Here is a 17324-nt window from a genome sequence, read left to right as displayed (position 1 = left end):
CCAGGTTGGCCTTGAACTGAAGCAGCACTCCTGTCTCAGCCTTCCAAGTACTGAGATTACAGGTGTGCACCATCAGGCCCCACATTCAGGGTTTTTTTTGAGAAGTGCTGAAATCTATTCTGCCTAAAGGATCTGCATTAGTCTTTTTGTTGAATCCTCCTCCCCAAGAATACAAAGCTTTCTTGAGTTGTGTATGTTGCTGCATATTTTTATGGCCCTCACACATGGTTGATCAGAAAAATTTTGCTGCATATTCTCAATACATTATAATGAAGAGTATACTCATGAGCTGTTGTCCTGCTCTAAATGAGGCAGTTGCTGTTGTTTCCCTTCTACAGTTAAGGAGACTAAGCCACAGAGACATACAGTAAGTTACTCAGGGTCCTATAGCTCGTAAATAGCAGAGCTGGGATTTGAACTGAAATAGGCTCAGAGGAACCATTTCCATGACTACCATTGAAATAGTATTTCTCAACTCTGTGGTTGCTACTTCTGTAACAGTCATAGGTAACTGGAGAAGTGTCTGCCATCACAAGCTTCTCTTTTTGGCTGTAATTTGTGAATGTTCCCAGATGTTTTCAGGTTTACTGAGGCTACAAATTCTCTTAATTATTAGGTGTTACTGTGCATAAATTTTTCCACTTGCTTTAGATCGACTCCCCCCCCCCCCCACATTTTGTTCGTCAGTAGTATTAGAACATTGCAGTAATCAGTTATTTCCAGGGTCTTTTCCAGCTTTCAGCAGCTCTAAGTTCTTTGACTTATGTTTACATTGTTTTCTTTTTTAGTTCAGCATAATAATCTCAGTTTAAAATGCTTGAGTCTTGATTCTGTTGTCATGTGATACCTCCTAGTATTATACCACTGTAGAGTTCCTCTAAGTTGTTGATTGAAAAATTGAATAGACTGTTCCTTGGTGCACCATATGGAGGTGCCAGCCATCTCCTGCTCTTTGTCATGGCTGCCCTCAGATGCTTTGTGTGAGCATCTGAGCTGATTTTTAGAAAGATCAGGAAGTTCATCTGGCACCAGTGAGACCAGTATGGCGAAATTAAGGAGAAGTATTGACTGCAAAGTGTGGAGAATATTGACAGGCTGGATCTGGACACCCAATGTTGGTTTTGGGAGCGAGGAGAAAACAAAACTCATGCTGCCCAGTGACTTCTAGAAGTTCCTCGTTCATAGTGTAGAGGAGCAAGAATCTTACTGTGCTGAAATGCTCATGTTTTCTCTAATAACTGCAAATCCATTTCAGAGAGAGCAGTCTGATCAGCCACTTGTCACCACCAGTCCCAAGCCAGGTTGCATAGTGAAGAAAACTAATAGATAATTCATGTGTATGTTTTGTGTTTAAATAAGAGGATAAACTATTGGGGGACCCTCCCCTCTGACTAGAACAAGAGCACCCCTAAGTGTTTGGGTACATAGTTTTTGTCTGTGGATACAACTAACCAGGATTTTGCAGTCTTATCTTCAGATAAAGTAAGGATGGTTTATACTCTACTGAAATTGAGTACATTGTATCTGTGGTGTTGGGAGGGCGCTTTCTGATTAACTTTCCGCTTGTTGTATTTTAGCCATTGTGTCTAGACCTTCAACTGCTATGCTCTTTACCTTCGTTTGCTGTTATTGCAAGTTCATATTTGTATGGCAGCTGTGGAATTAATGCCACTATTAATGCATTGTTTCATCAGTATGTTTATTCAACTGCATTAGTGGATCCTGAATTAATCCTTGGGGAAGGAGTGAACCTTAAAATAGTACAGAAGTGTTACATCTTGTATAGTAGATGTTAGTTTCAAGTTTTGATACTTTTACACTTTTGGTAAATCCAGTATATTTGAAATACAGATAGTAGAAAATATTTAATTCTTGTTTTGTAGAAATTTGGCCTTCCTCATTAATATTATTTAGTAAAACTGTATATTCTTTGTTTCTCCTACTTTGAATTCCAGTTTTTGGTTTTTCATGTACTTGCAAGTTGAAAATTGATTCAAATTAGGACTTTTATGCATTATTGTGGAATTTAATTTCACACATTATAGATTTTGAAATTTATTGTAATCTTGGCTCAGAACTGTTGTTCCGAGTCGCAGTGTAATACAGTCTGCTGGTTGAATCTAATTAAGGTGTCGTATCACTTGCATGCAGTATGTATCTTTGCCTAGAATGTTCTAAAATTCCTTGGGAATAACAATTCCCTCAGTTCTTGGCTTGATTGAAAAAGGGGCACTATTTGACACATTGTATGTAACTTGTCCAAGAGGCAGACTTGGTTTATCTTTTGTATTTGTTGGCTGTTTTACCAAAATGCTCAGCTGCAGTTTTCATCATAATTACTAACAGAGTGAATATTAATCTTATTAATGTCACCTATTTGCTAACACTGCATTCAAAGACAAGTGTAACTATATTCTAGTTCTGGTACACAAATATTAGAGTAGTATCAATCATTTAGTAAATGAAAATCAAGAGGTTTGAAAGTAGAATTGCTTCTTAATTATATAAATTATAATTTTATTTTATATTTTTTAATTTATAATTTTAAAGAGAACGAACAAAATGTCTGTATGAGTCTTTTTTTATAATTATAGGGTTGACTACAACCCTATAATTGTGATTATGTGTTGATGAATCACTTGCCTTTCGTAGAGTCATGTGAAAAATGAAAACTTTTCAGCCTGCTAGAATTCCCAGGATTATCTTGCTGAGCCTGCAGACCCCCCCCCCCCCCCCCGGCTTTCATCTGCTGTTCCTCTTGCTCTCATTTGCAAGGTTATCGCCCCTTAAATAAAGAAACAAGAATTCTCCAAAGACAAGCAGAAACAGGAGCTAAGGGGTCATAGTCCTGGCTGACACAGGGCCTTTTGTGACGATCCTGTTCCCCAGCAGAATTGTTCCCTAAGGTCTTTTTTGTTTGATCTTTGGAGATATATTTTAATATTTTAAGAAGTAGCCTTTCTTTATCTACATGTGAACTTTTTTAGACCCACTAGCAAAGCATAGGAGAAAAGTACTATCTCCTGGTCCTGTGGCTAACCCTTCATTGCTCTAACAAATATTTCTCAGCATCAGTGGTATTGGTTCCCATTTTGGTCTAGATAATTCTTTGTTGGGGGTGGGAGTGGGAATGATCTGTGCGTTGTAGGATGTTTGGCAGCATCTGTGGCTTTTACCCACTAGATGCCTGTGGTAGCCTTATGAAAATCAGAAATGTCTTCAGACACTGTCAGATGTCTCCTGCAGGACAAATGAGAACCAATGATATGTTTTGTGTATTTTAAAGTAGTGTAGCTAGGGATTTAGCTCAGCGGCATAAGGACCTGCCTGGCGAGTGCAAGGTTGTGAGTTTGATCCCCAGTACCAAAAATAAAATAATAATAATAAAAAAGTACTGTGTACAATTGGGCATGATGATGCTTGCCTGTAATCTAGGCATTCAGAAGGCTGAAACAGGAGGGGGTGTGCCACAAATGTGAGGCCATCTTAGGCTACATAGTGAGTTCAAGACTGGCCAGTGCTATGTAATGAGACCCTATTTCAACCCTCTCCATCCCAAATACCCAGTACAGCCAGATGTGGTGGCACATGCTTCTAATCCCAGCACTCAGGAGATGAGGTGAGAAAAAGGAAAGGAGGAAAAGAAGAAAGAATTATATATACATAATAAATTGGGTTAAGCCTGGCAGCAGAACTCAGATCAAATCTAGACTTTTCTGCTGATACTCCGGTGAAGACAGTGAAGCTGAGGGATAGTGTCAGACCTCATGACTTGCTCATGGACAGCTTTACAGGGTGTCCTATCCAAATGGGGAAAGCGAGTAGGATATTTCAGGTCATGTGGCAGGCTTGACTACATTGTGGCAGGTCCTAAACAATAGACAACTCGAGATTCCAATTTGAAATAATTTGGAGCACTTTATTAGCTGAGCTCAGTGGCCCCAGACCATCCTGTGTTTCAAAGCTGAGAGCCTCGAGCCGAGGGAGGGCAGGTTTATAAAGGCAAAAACCACACACAAGGAGGGTTTCCAAGTTTCTAGGTTGGTATAGCAGCGGGTTTAATGTTAACAGTTCCTTTGCAGTTAGGCATACATTCCCTGAGAAACAGCATTGAGTAAACTTAACTTGGTTTTACAGTGTTGGCAAACATTCTAAGAGAATGTGTTCTTTAACTTTCCTATGATGCAAGCATTTTTGCAATGGGACATTAGGTCACCTGGAAAATAAACATGGAGGTGCAGTAGTCAAGGGGTTTAGGCTATGACATGGAGGATGTTTCTTACCAGGCAGTCCTAAGATTCTGAAGCAGCTGCAGTGGGTAGCACTCTCTTGGGATGGCATGTGATGTCCTCAGAATAGGCTTTGCCTTTCTTACCCTGCTGAGTATTTAACAGGCCCACCTGTGGTCTACTGTTTGCTTTTTGCCTCTTATATGCAAACCATTGCTTTCACATACACAATTTCTTTTTTAATTCTGAATGTGGCATTGTTACATAGTGTAACAGTATATCAGCAGAGTCACCAGCAGCAATAGAGGAGCAGAAGCTAACATATATTGAGTTCTTGCTTTATACCTGGTCCTGTGCTAAGTACTTTATATGTATTAAATCATATTCTAGCAGTGATTCTGTGTGTGGGTACTTATTGCTATGCTTTTTAAATATTTTTTTAATTTTAAAGAGAATAAAACCAAACAAAACAGAATATACCTAAACAGGTCAATGAAAGAGATATATGAAAAGAACAATGAAACACAAGAATAGGAAATCAACAATGAATACCATAATGTCTCTTATTTTGTTCAAAATAGCTAACCATACCATTAGACATAATAAAATCAAACAACACAAAACAGAATAAAATCAATGAAAACAAAAGAATGAAAGCATATTTTAAGGAGAATAAAACCAAACAAACTAAAGCAGAAAAGAAAATAGTGAAAGTATACAGGATTTCAAAGCCAGATAATAGGAAATAAAAAAATGGTTACCATAATTCCTCTTGTTATATTCAAAATTGCTGCCCATACCATCAGACATAATAAAACAAAACAGAACAATATTGGATTTCAAAAACAGGACAGAGGAAATCTTCCATATTTGCTACATTGCATATTGTTATCCTCTTTTTTTTAAAATTTTATTTAAAAGGAAAAAGAAAAAACAAAACAAAACAAAGCGGTGTAAGGGTACAACTAATACAGAACTACAAAAAAAAAAAAAAAAAAAGTAAGAAATCACCAGTTAATAGATTGCACATTATCATCTTAGATATAGTTGCTCAAGTGCATATTGTTATCCTCTTAACAGATGGTCAGCCTACCAGCCTGAGGCCTGCAACAATACAAGCATTAAATTGTTTTGCATCATCAGTTGCTATCATCTCATCCGCCCTCCAGATCAGCAGGTTGCTTACAGGAATAGAGGGGAAGAGCCTTCTTGTTTCCTAGCCCGCAAGCCGATTGGCTCATGGGAAGGGTGAACTGGCTTCTTGTGACTTCCCAGGCCAGCCTGGCTTCTGCCAACTCACGGGAAGGCTGAATTGACTTGTTTCTCCTCCTGGGCCCTGCATGGCTTCTACTGTGTGACCTTTTATAGGTGAGGAAACTGAGGCACAGTAAGGTCAAATAGCTGTCGAAAGTCACATCGCTAGTAAGTAGTAGATCTTGGATTTGAACTGGGAGAATCTGTCTTTAGGGTCTACTCTTTGGAAACAAGCTCATGGAAATTAAATAACAAATTCATGGGGCTACCAAGAAGCAGAACTGGAATTCAGGCATAGAACTTCACAATGACTACAGGCCATTCTTGTTTCTAATGTGCCAAACTCTACTTTTTCACTTGTTTCTTCTGCTTTTTTCTGGAGAGGATTGCTAGCAGGGTGCTAGCAAAAACACAAGACATCAGTTTAGTTTAGTTTGGTCTGGTTTTTGAGATAGGGTCTTGTAGTTCAGGCTTGCCTTGAACTTACTTTGTAGACAGGCTGGCCTTTGAATTTGTAGCAGTCTTCCTGCCTTAGCTTCCTGGGTGCTGGGATTAACTTGTGCTGGCCTTGGGATCTGTTAAAAGATACTTTATGAGGGCTGGGTTATGGTTCAGTGGAGGAGTGTTTGCTTAAAAAATATGTGAGAAAAATAAATGTGTGAGAGCAGAGCCTGGTGACACGTGCCTATAATCCCAGAATTTGAGAGACTGAGGCAAAAGGATCATTGTGAGTTTGAGGCCAACCTGGGCTACAAAGTGAATTCAAGTCCAGCCTGAACTGCATAGTGAAACCATGTCTTAAAAAAAAAGTATGATGCTCTAAGTCAGGTGCCCAGCACCACAAAACAATTCCATGATTTCAGAATGGGATACTAAGGGGTGATTAAAAAAAAAAAAAAAAAAGAAAAAGGGATTTGGAATCCATCTGGTGGACTTCTGTTTTTTTCAGTACTTTGCTCAGAGTATTCATTTTCTCGGTGGAGTACGCTTCAGTTCAGTTAAGAGTACTTTTGTTTTGCCTGATAATTTCCGAACAAAAAGAAGTTTTTTTTTTGTTGTTGTTGTTGTTTTTACCGTTGGTACATTGGTTATGGGCCTGTTATTTGTGCATTGGAGCAGACCAGAAAGAGCTGGAACCAGGAACCAGATTTATTCTTGGGGGGTGGACAGTGCTGAGGGGAGAGGTCACAAGGAAATCAAACCCTACAGATGGTGTATGTGTTTTCTAGGGATATTTTAACAGAGTACTGCAGGGTGGTGGCTTAAAACAACGATTTGACTCTTACACAGTTGTGCGGGGGTGAGGTAATTGAACCCAGTACAGATGGTGTCGGAAGAGTAAGCCACAAATGACTGCAATAATCAGCACGAGAGAGGACCACCCGAGTGTGTGGAGGTCTTGACCAGCGAATGAGGCAAGCCCCAGCTTGTGGTCAGAGACTTCCTGGGCTGTGACTCTTAGCTAGGGGGAGGGTGCTTGTCTCAGGGTGGTTTGTGCTCTCTATGGGACCCTGACAAGAGCATGCTGAATTGTTTGAGAGACCAGGCAGATGGACAGTTTTTCTAAGAATGAGAACAAACCAGGTTCCCAGGGTTAGACGCATGAGAATCTTGGTCTTAGGAATAAGACAGAGCTCAGGTTTGAGAGGGGGGCCAAGTAGCCCAGGATACGTCGTGCAGCAGCTGTGATTTACTGCTGAGTTCCAGAGAATTGACCAAAGAACCTGAGAATTTCTCCTTGCCGAGATAGGTATGGAGCTGAGGCAGCACTGAGCCTTCAGATTGGGTACAGCTGGCCATAAAGGAAGGCCAGGAGGGAGAAATGGATTAGGGCAGTGGTGACACATGGCATGCATGTTTGTTTTTCTTTTAAGACAAGAAAGGTTAATGTATGAGTCATTTTGTCTAAACTAAAACTTCGGTGTTCAGGTTTAATGCCTGTGTTAGAATTTTGTAATAAGTTGTAGTTTGGGTCAACTTTTCTCTAAAATATTTGCCATTAGCGGATTAGGGGCTTCATGATGTAGTTTGGAGACAAATTTTGTCACTTTCTTGATTCTGGCAAGCACTAAGGCTCCCTGGAAAGTTATTAATGTGTCCTACTGGGTAGTTTAGATAGAAGAGAAATGAAAATGTTAGTATTATACTGTCACTTGTAAAATGAAAGCAGTGACTTTTCTAGGAAACACTTTGTAGATCATCTGTTTACCTCAACAGAGAGGTCGAGTTCTTGACTGTGATACCTTTTCTTTTTAACTGTTAAAATAATTAAAACTCAGTTGGCCACTATAGTCTTAGATATAAGAATTATATTCTAGGCTTATTGTAAGAACAGAGAACCCAAGTGCTGGTACTCTGCATGCGTGAGTGCTTGTTGTTTCTCCCTGAACTTTTTAGTTTTTGGATACTTTCAGATTAGCTCATTCGTTTTCATTTGTATCATACACAATTCTGTGATGAATATTTTTCATAAATTTGTGTATGCCAAGTGATTTTTCTTTTAGGATCATTGCCAGAAATGAAGTTGCTAGATCAAGGATATACATAAATTTTTTTAGATATTTGACTTTTTAAAAATACATCTTTATCAGTCCATTTTGTGACATGTAATCAATACCTTCATGGTGAGGAGTTGGTACAGCTACATGTTGCCTCTTAGTCCTTCTTGTTTTTTCTTCCCTTCCCCTTTCTCCCTTCTCCATCTCTAGATCGCCTTCCTATCTGCAAAAGCGCTGCCTTCCTGTTTCCATTGTGTATGCATATACAATTCTGAATACTTTAAATAGGTAGCTCCAAATTGTTGTTTGGGAAAGTTTATACGCTCTAGTTGTGTGTGTGTGTGTGTGTGTGTGTGTGTGTGTGTGTGTGTGTGTGTATGCACTCTTGTTCCTGAACTCTTACTAATGCTGAGTAAGGTTTTTTTCAAAATTTGTCAGTTTGAAAGCTGGCCATGACAACATATGTCTGTAGGTCCAGTTCCTTCGGAGGCTAAAGCAGAAGCATTGCTTGAACCCAGGAGTTTGAAACCAGCCTGAGCAATATAAGAAGAAGTGTCTCAAAAAGAAACAGAAAAAGAAAAAGAAAAAAAGTTTGTCAATTTAATAGACAACAAGTAGCATCATGTTTTTTGAATGGATTTTTATTGTTAAGATTAGTTGAGCAAATTTCCATGTTTATTAGATGTTTAAAAGTTATCTTGTGGGGCTGGGGATTTAGCTCAGCGGCATAAGCGCCTGCCTTGCAAGCAGGCAGTCGTGAGTTCGATCCCTGGTACCGAAAAAAAAGAAAAAGACAAAAAAAAAAAATAAATAAATAAAAGTTATCTTGAGAATTACCTGTACCTTTTTGGAGGGTGGGGTATTGGGAATCAAATCTAGGGGTCTGTATCCTCAGGCATTTTTTGTTTAGTGACAGGGTCTTGCTGAGTTACCAGGGAGGTCTTGAACTTGTGATCCTCCTGTTTTAGCCTTCTGAGTAACCGGGATTACAGTTACCATGCCTGCTCAACAAATACTGAGTATCTTTACAGGGTAGACCCAGAGATCACCATAGATGAACAGAAAAGACAGAAATCCTTGTAGTTAAGGAGTTTATATGTAAATGTAGTGAAGCAGAAAAAGAGTAGTAGGAGAAATGATAATAAAGGCTGTAAAGAAAGTAGTAGGTGTGAAGGGAAGTACACAGTGACTGAGGGTGTTGGGTTATACCGTTGTAAAGGGAAGTCTTACCAGTACTACTGGTGTTTAAGTAGAGTCCTGAAGAAGATTAAAGTTAGTATCTGACAAAAGTACTATAGACGGGGACTGGGGATTTAGCTCAGCTGCATAAGCACCTGCCTGGCAAGCATGAGGTTGTGAGTTCAATCCCCCGTACAAAAAAAAGTACTATAAACCAAGGAACCATGAACTATATAGGCCCTAAGACTTTTCCATTTATAATGGTGGTTTGCTGAGTGAGAAAGTGTTTTGTTTTTGTTTTTCCTCCAATACTGGGGATTGAACTTATGGCCTTTGCCCTGAAATATATCCCCAGACCTTTTTATTTTTAGGCCAGGTTGTAACTTGTGGCCTTCTGCTTCAACCTCCCCAAATACTGCAGTGAAAGGTGTGAGCCACCACACCTGGCTGAGGAAGTGAAGCTTGTGAAGTAGCAAAGGGTGGTAGAGGTGGGAGGCGGCCCCCCAGGGTCATGGATGGGGTAAGGAGTTTTGGCTTCATTGTGAGGGATATGGGGAGCTGCTGGAGAATTTTAAGTAGTGAAGTGACCTGACTTGACCCAGTGTCTTAAAAGGACTTGGGCGATGGTGAGTGGAGACCAGACTTTGGGAGGGACAGTGGAGGATTTGAAAGACCTGTTTGCAGCCTGCTGTGCTGTACAAGATGAGAGACACTAGAGCCTCGGATACTAGTGGTGACGTCTTAATGATTTTTAGGATCTTTTTATGTGCTTAAGTACATTGTTTTGTCATTGAGGTGTAGAAGTCCCCTTCCCCAATTGCTGTAGTTAATTTTGTTAGTAGTGTTTATTATACAGAAATGGCAGGTTTTCATTTTATTGTATGTTAGTCTTTTTTAGGTTTTTACTTTGCTGTTATGTATAGAAAGGTCCTAAAAATAGTCACCCTACTTTAAGTCCAGTGCTCCTAATGGTATTATATTGGCATTTAATCTGGTGAAATTAATTTTGATCTATACTTATGAATTGCAGTTCAACTTTAATTTTTCTCCAATAATTATTTTATTATGTAGCATTAAGTAATTTGATCTCTATTGTGAAAAATTACTGTATTGTTTCTTTAAATTGGGTAAGAGGATATCTGTGGGAGATTCTATAAAGATTTTAGGGCGAGAGATATAGCTCAGTGGCACAGTGCCTGCCTGGCTAGTATAAGGTCCAGAGTTCAATTCCTGATACCAAATAAAAGGTATTTAATATATGTTGATGTTTAGTAACCACTTGATCTGGCCTTTAGTTTTTTGTTTTTTGGGTTTTTTTTTGGTCTTTTTTGTTTTTATCGGTACCAGGGATCTAACTCATGACTGCCTGCTTGCAAGGCAGGTGCTTATGCCGCTGAGCTAAATCCCCAGCCCCAATCTGGCCTTTAGTTAATGTGTGGTCATCATAATTTCTGGGTATACTATATTATAAGCATTTGTCTCTTGTGTCTCTTCCATTCTCAGAAAAAAGTACTTGCCTTAGAAAATGTGTCTTATCAGCTTATCTCAATGATTGTGGATGCTGCCTTGTGAATGATGTATGTGAACTTTTTTAACCACAATCTGTGTGTTGTTACCACGTACACTTTTTGGCTATTTCACTGTGTCAGCTGAGATTATAAACTCCAGTTGGCTTTGGCAATACAAGTGGAATATAGTAGTATACTTGCTGTTGTGTAATCCTGCTATGGGTTCCCAGCAACAGAAGCATTTATGCTTTTCCTAGAGCACAGAGAATGTGTTCTAGCCCTTCTGTAAAACATAGGTAATACAGAAGTAATGCTAGTGTTTACTAGATTTTTTCTTAAGGAAAGAAATGAATTTGTTATTATTAATAATGCTTACTGAGCATTTCCGTGGAGCAAGCTCTGCTATGCTGATCAGTAAGAGCCTCAACCAGAGGATAAAGCAAACCTTCCCCTGAAGCGGCCTCCGCCATGCTAGTTGGTAAGAACCTCAGCACCTTCTTATGAGCCAGCCGGTGCGTGGGCTCAGCACCCGGAAGCGCATCCCTCTCCCCACCCTGACTCAGATGACTTAGGGTGAGGTGATAGCAGCTGAGGGGAAGGAAAGGCTGGAGCTTCTGTGTTTGGCTGACCCCGCAGGCCTGGGCTGGTGCTCTGAGCATCCGGAAGATGGCAGTGTGCACTGTGCCAGCTGTGGGGATTCCTCCTGTCTTGTTTTTGAAATTCAGTGTTTTGTTTTATTCCTGCATCTGGTAACCTGAGCGACTATTTTGAAGATAACGATGTGCAGTATTGTTTTCACTGTTTTGTTTTGTTCCGATTCATTGTTTTGTTTTATTCAATGTTATGTGTTATGTTTTGTTTTGGTTTTTTTTTGGTGCTAGGGAGCAAATGCTGGACCTTTGGCTTGCCAGGCAGGTGCTTATGCCCCTGAGCTAATCCCCAGCTTCTCAGTGTTATGTTTTGATTGGTTTTATTCTGTTTTGTTTGATTTTGCTGTCTGATGGTGTGGACAACTATTGTGAAGGTAGCAAAATACATTATGGCAACCACTGTAGATTTCCTGTTAACCTGTTTTGAAGTTCTGTATCGCTTTCACTGCTTTGCTTTGATTGACTTTATTCGTTTTGTTTTGTTGGGTTTTATTCTCTAAAATAAAACAGTAATGCTTAGTGAATCTTAATAGTAAATAAAGTCTGTAAGTTTAGAAGTAAACCTGTAACACATCCTTACCTTAAAAATCTGTTGTCAAGGCTGGTTGAACTTAAATCTTACAGTGTTTTATTTGTTTTTTTGTAGAGAGGGAAATATGATGTCCCTAAGTGGCTCTCTCCCAGTAGTGTTCTACTTCTTCAACAAATGCTACAGGTAAACTTAGTTATTTATTTTTAAATAATAGAAGACTATATTTAATTTTTTGCCCTCTTTAGTATTGAGGATTGAATCCACTGGGGTCTTTGCGTTGAACTACATCCCTAGACTTTTATTTTTTAGATTTCAAGACTGGGTCTCAGTAAGTTGCCTAGGCAGGCCTGAACTTGTGATCCTCCTGCTTCAATCTTCCAAAGTGCTGGCATTACAGATGTTCACTACCATGCCCCAGCTTCAACTCTTTCTTAATTATACTGTAAAGCCAATTTAGGTAGACCTATACTATATGTCCCTGCTGTGTTTTTTCATAATTTTTCTTGAGCATTGTGTAGTTCTTTAACTAGCTCTTGCCCAATTTTCAACTCTCTTTCATCTTCTTTTTTCTTTTTTGTTTTGTCTTTTTGAGGCAGGGTCTTGCTGTGCAGTTCAGGCTGGCCTAGGGCTCATTTTGTAGCCCAGGATGGTCTCAAACTTGCAACAATCTTCCTGCCTCAGCCTCCCACGAATGCTGAGATTACAGGCGTGCACCACCACACCCAGTTCCTTTTTTTTTTTTCCTTTTCCTTTTTTTGAGCAGAGTCTCACTATATAGTTCAGGTTATCCTTGAACTTATTGTGTATCCCAAGTTGGCCTCCAATTTGTGACAATCCTGCTCCGTCAGCCTCCTGAATACTGGGATTACAGGTGTGCGTCACCATACCCAGCAGTTCTATTTTCTTATTTCCATCTTGCATGTTAGATGTATAGAAAGTCTGAAAGAATGCTTGAATGAGCCAATATACAATTAAGTCGTCCATGTATTGCACAGTGGTTCTCAAACTTTCACATGTGAGAAAATTGCCAGCCCAGCTTATTAAGACAGTTTGCTGGGCCCTACGTATAGAGTGTCTGAGTCAGTAGATCTGGGGTAGGATTAAAATTTTCAACAAGTCCCCAGATGCTACTGCTCTGGGAACCTGTGTGAAGAACTACAGATGTAGTGAAATATAGGTTGGTATCTGTCCTGCTAATCACTAAACTGGTTTTGACCTATAAAATAGGAGGTCAGAGCCTGCCTCACTGCTGTGTAGTATTAGGATAAAATGAGATTTATAGGAAACACTGAAAATAATGTTATTAGTGTAGTATTTTATCACTATGTATTCAGAATATCTTCTGGTTTTTCCATCTATTAAACCACCTCTATCTTTTATTTAAAACTTACCCCAGGCTCACCCACCTTGCTTAAGTAGGGCCAGACCACCAAATCTCCATAATGAGATTGAAAATGCCTCATCCTTTCTTCTAGACTCGAAAAACTTAATCTTTGTTGATTAATTTTTCTCTCCTCACATTTGAAAATTACAACTGGAAAAGAAAGGTGTGCTTTTCAACTTGTTCTGTGTGATTGTAAGCTCATTGGAGGTAGAGATTGCATGTTCAGTATGAATGCCCTGCATTCTGGTTGCTTGAATATTAAATTGGTGACTATTTCCCATGAATAGATTTTCCAGCAAAAGACTATTACATCATACAATAGATTGACTAAACTTCATGAATAATGTCCATACCAATGAAGTTCATGTTTGTTAAAACACTTATCTTCGAAGCCTGTGTTGCTTGCTATAGTTTTCTTTCTTCTATTGCCTTCTTAAAAGAATTTATTCCAAGGCCATTTTAAGGTCTTTGACAGCATTTTTTGTGATAATAAAGTTTACATCTGTTCTGGTGCATTTTGAGTAGTTCTTAGGAGGAGAGGTGTTCTGTGTTCTGTTTGAAATGCTAATCTCTAGCTGCTTCTTACTGGCCACTAGGTGGACCCAAAGAAACGGATTTCTATGAAAAATCTATTGAACCATCCCTGGATCATGCAAGATTACAACTGTCCTGTTGAGTGGCAAAGCAAGAATCCTGTAAGTAAAATGAAATCCAGTGTAATTTTTGTTTTTATGTTGTGTGTGATTGTTGTGTGAACTTAGGATCTACAATGATGAGACCTAAATATAAAAGAAAATGTATTTTGAGGCTTTGTCAGATTGGTATTTGGGAGACTTATAACCTAATCATATATTTGCCTATTAATCTGTAGGACAGGGAGTGGTTTCTTAACTGGGGCTGCATGTGAACATCTCCTGGGACTTAGCAAAACCAGTACCTGCTCCACCCCAGAACACTTAATGAGTATTTTTAAAAGCTCTCAAGTGTCTCTCATATGTAGTCAGGATTGTGAACGGTGCACTGGGAATTTTGGGTAAGTTACTTAACTTTGCTAAACCTATTTATTCATCTGTGAAAAGTAGGTTAAACCAGTTCTACTTCCCAGAACAGTTATGAGGTTGTATTAGCTCAGACGTTTTAGCCTGAGGACCTTTTCACATTCTTAATATTTATTTATTCATTTTAAAGTAATAGTAAACAGTAAGAATAAAGTAATAGTTTAAAAACCTATTATATCTCATAAATAAATACTTTTATGAGGAAAGTTCATTTAAAAATTAAATTAGGAAAAAGAGGTGGCATGTTTTACGTCTTTGCAAACTTTTTTACTTTGGCTTAATAGAGAGCATCTGTGTAGTTACCTGCTTCTGTGTTTATCTGTTTTGATGTGTTATTTTGATTGAAATAGATGGAGAAAATGTAGCTTTACACAGATATATGGTAGGAAAAGGAAAACATTTTAATAGCCTTTTCATACATTCTCAGATAATCCACTAAGATGTGACAGGTGGTAGTTTCCTGAAGGTTAGTTGCAAGTGGAATCTGAAACCACACCAAGTAACTCTGTGTAGTCCAGCCATAAAACCCACTGGTCTGCCATTGGCTGTTTTTCCCGCATAACGTTACCCATTGTCATTTGAAACACTTATTACTGAGTAGTGCGCATCTTCCAAATGTCAACACATTTCATTAAACAGTATTTAAAAATTATGTTCCTTAAAATCACTACTAATCTCTTCAGGAAATCTTTAAATATTGGAAAGCTGTCAAGTTCATGGTAAATATAGATTTTTCCAAAATTGTAGTTTTTGCTTGAAAGCCCAAATTGCATCACAGGCAACAAATCCTGTCAGTTAATTTCCTTGAGCAAGTTCACTTTGTTCATCTTTGACAAAATTTCCACTAAATATCCAAGTCTAAATCACCATAATTTGTCAGTGTTCTTTCAAAGAAGACTGGTGTTCTATGATCAGAGCTAGGTGAGTTTGTGAGGCAGTCGTACAGGAGCTTGTCCCAACAGACAGCAGCCATGCTTTGTGTGCAGAAGCTCCATAGGGAACTTCCTGTTTTGTAACACAGGATCTTAGAAACACATGCACTCAAGGCTGAAATTTAATTAAGTTAATACTTTTTTTACTACTACTTCATTAAGGACTTGACTCAAACTGGCTTTTTTCTTTTATCCTGAAATGTGAATGCACAATGAAGATTTGTACTAAGGAACCAACAGTTTTACTCATCATTGCTTTTGTACCATTAGTGCAAATATAACTAGCTCTGTGTAAAATGAAAAATAGTAGTATTTTATTATGAAAATAATTTTGGTTGTGGATATCCTGAGGGGTCTGCAGATGACACTTTGAAAACTGGTCTAAAACATAGGTACAAGAATTTAAAAAGCATAAAATGCTATTCAGGTTTAAGTGATTATCTTAATATGTGTGCGTTAATGTTTCAGAAAAATACTTTTTTAAACAGCATCTTGAACTTGATAAAAATGTGGGATGAGCATTATTAAAGAATGTATTTAATTAGTAATCTATTGCCACATTAAAAAGCCACACTAAACAAATGTGATGGCTTAAAGCAATACTGATTTACAAGTCTATGGACAAGCAGTTTAGGCAGGATGTAGCCATGGAGTTAGTTCCCATGCTGTCTTGCTTGTGGTCACTTACACGGCTTCCCTCACAGGATTTGGGATTGCGTGTATATAACCTCACTCAGAAGACTTGGGTCATATGTATCTAACAGGTTAGTCTGGGCTACATTGTGTGGTGACTCATTCTAAAGAAGGAGAGAAAGGGAAAAACCTAATATCTAAGCATTTTCCAGGCCTCTGCTTACACTGCTCAGTAACTACATGGCTGAGGCTAGAGCTACTATGGAAGGTCTGCTCTTCTAAGTCAGTATAGTTCTTATGTCCTATTTGTAGAGAAGGAAACTAAGGAATAAGAGATAATTATTTAAGGAATGAATTTACTGAGAAATGTACCGTTGTTGTACATCTTGGTAAGTTTTTTTGGTCTTAATAGAAAACACTTGGGTATTTCTCTGCTGTCGCATTCATGCTGCTTGGACATAGTGTTTTGGTGGAAGCAAAACTGTGTCTCACAGTTGTGTAATTAGAAAAGGAAGAAGTGTTTTACTAGCCTTTTCAGATGATTAGGGATATTCTCTGGTGTGCTACTGAAACTGCAGTAGAGTGGGACATGAGCAGGACAGCAGAATAGCTTGGAAGTTTGTCTCAGACTCACCATAACAGCAGACTTGGTATAGTAGTGAGGAATGTGCTGTCTGGAGTAAGCACACCAGTAAATATCAACACTTCTCCCAGTGGCTAGTGGTACTGGAAAAATAGATCTCATTTGCTTCAAGCCCGTTCTTAAAACTTTTCACTATTATGAACCTCGCAAGCTGAGCTGAAATTCTTCCTGATTGTCCTTTAACTGTCAGCTCCTGAGATTTCTTTCTCATCCATGTTTTCTGGCTCTCTGTGATGCTTTAATGTCTACTGAGTAAATACAACTCACGTCTAATGGTAGTCCGCACAGAGAGCCTGGGAGCAGACCAGGGAGGACCACAGAAGAGCCTGGGAAGCTGGAGTGTGCCCCCTCTGAGGGGAGAGTGGTGCCTGCGTTCTGCCATTGGGGGTCATTGTTTCTCCACGTGTGATGTTCAGAGGACACTGCCTCCCTTTCTCAGCCATGATCCTGACAGGGATATGCTGCTGTTTGTGCTGAACAGATACCAAAATAGAAAAATCTCTGATTTGAATAATCTAGAAATTTTCTTTTTAATTTGAGGCATCACATATAGTAAATATATAAAGTTTTAGGTGTTCCAGAAGCAGGCAGTTTTCCTTACATTTTGATATAATAATTGTAATATTTATTGTACTTAAAAAGTCTCTGATTTTACAACCTAAAAGATGTATAGTTTTTTCTATAAATTTGAGGCAGCATATATAGTAAAATGTATAGTTTTTCTCGTTCAAAGAGTTTACAGTTTTCCTTACATCTTACTATGATAATTGTAATATTTATTGAGTACTTAGAATAGTGTGCCATTATCATAAGGGCTTTCTTTA

The 17324-nt window shown here is 38.7% G+C and overlaps 1 protein-coding gene across 2 annotated transcripts in view; it reads left to right on the top strand.

Annotated features, from left to right (window-relative positions):
- Melk (maternal embryonic leucine zipper kinase) overlaps nt 1–17324 on the top strand; it is a 91032-nt gene that overhangs the window by 43445 nt on the left and 30263 nt on the right. For both annotated transcript variants that reach the window (XM_063225338.1, XM_013153238.3), the window contains exons 9-10: nt 11965–12033; nt 13831–13929. In XM_063225338.1, the coding sequence (XP_063081408.1) occupies nt 11965–12033; nt 13831–13929 (168 nt within the window). The remainder of the gene's footprint in view (nt 1–11964; nt 12034–13830; nt 13930–17324) is intronic.

This window comes from Cavia porcellus, unplaced genomic scaffold (genome assembly GCF_034190915.1).
Source record: "Cavia porcellus strain 051 isolate PalLab524CR breed Dunkin Hartley unplaced genomic scaffold, mCavPor4.1 scaffold_1, whole genome shotgun sequence".
NCBI classification, from domain to species: domain Eukaryota; kingdom Metazoa; phylum Chordata; class Mammalia; order Rodentia; family Caviidae; genus Cavia; species Cavia porcellus.
The sequence above is the reverse complement of the archived record's forward strand: the minus strand, read 5'-3'. Positions and strand labels throughout refer to the sequence as shown.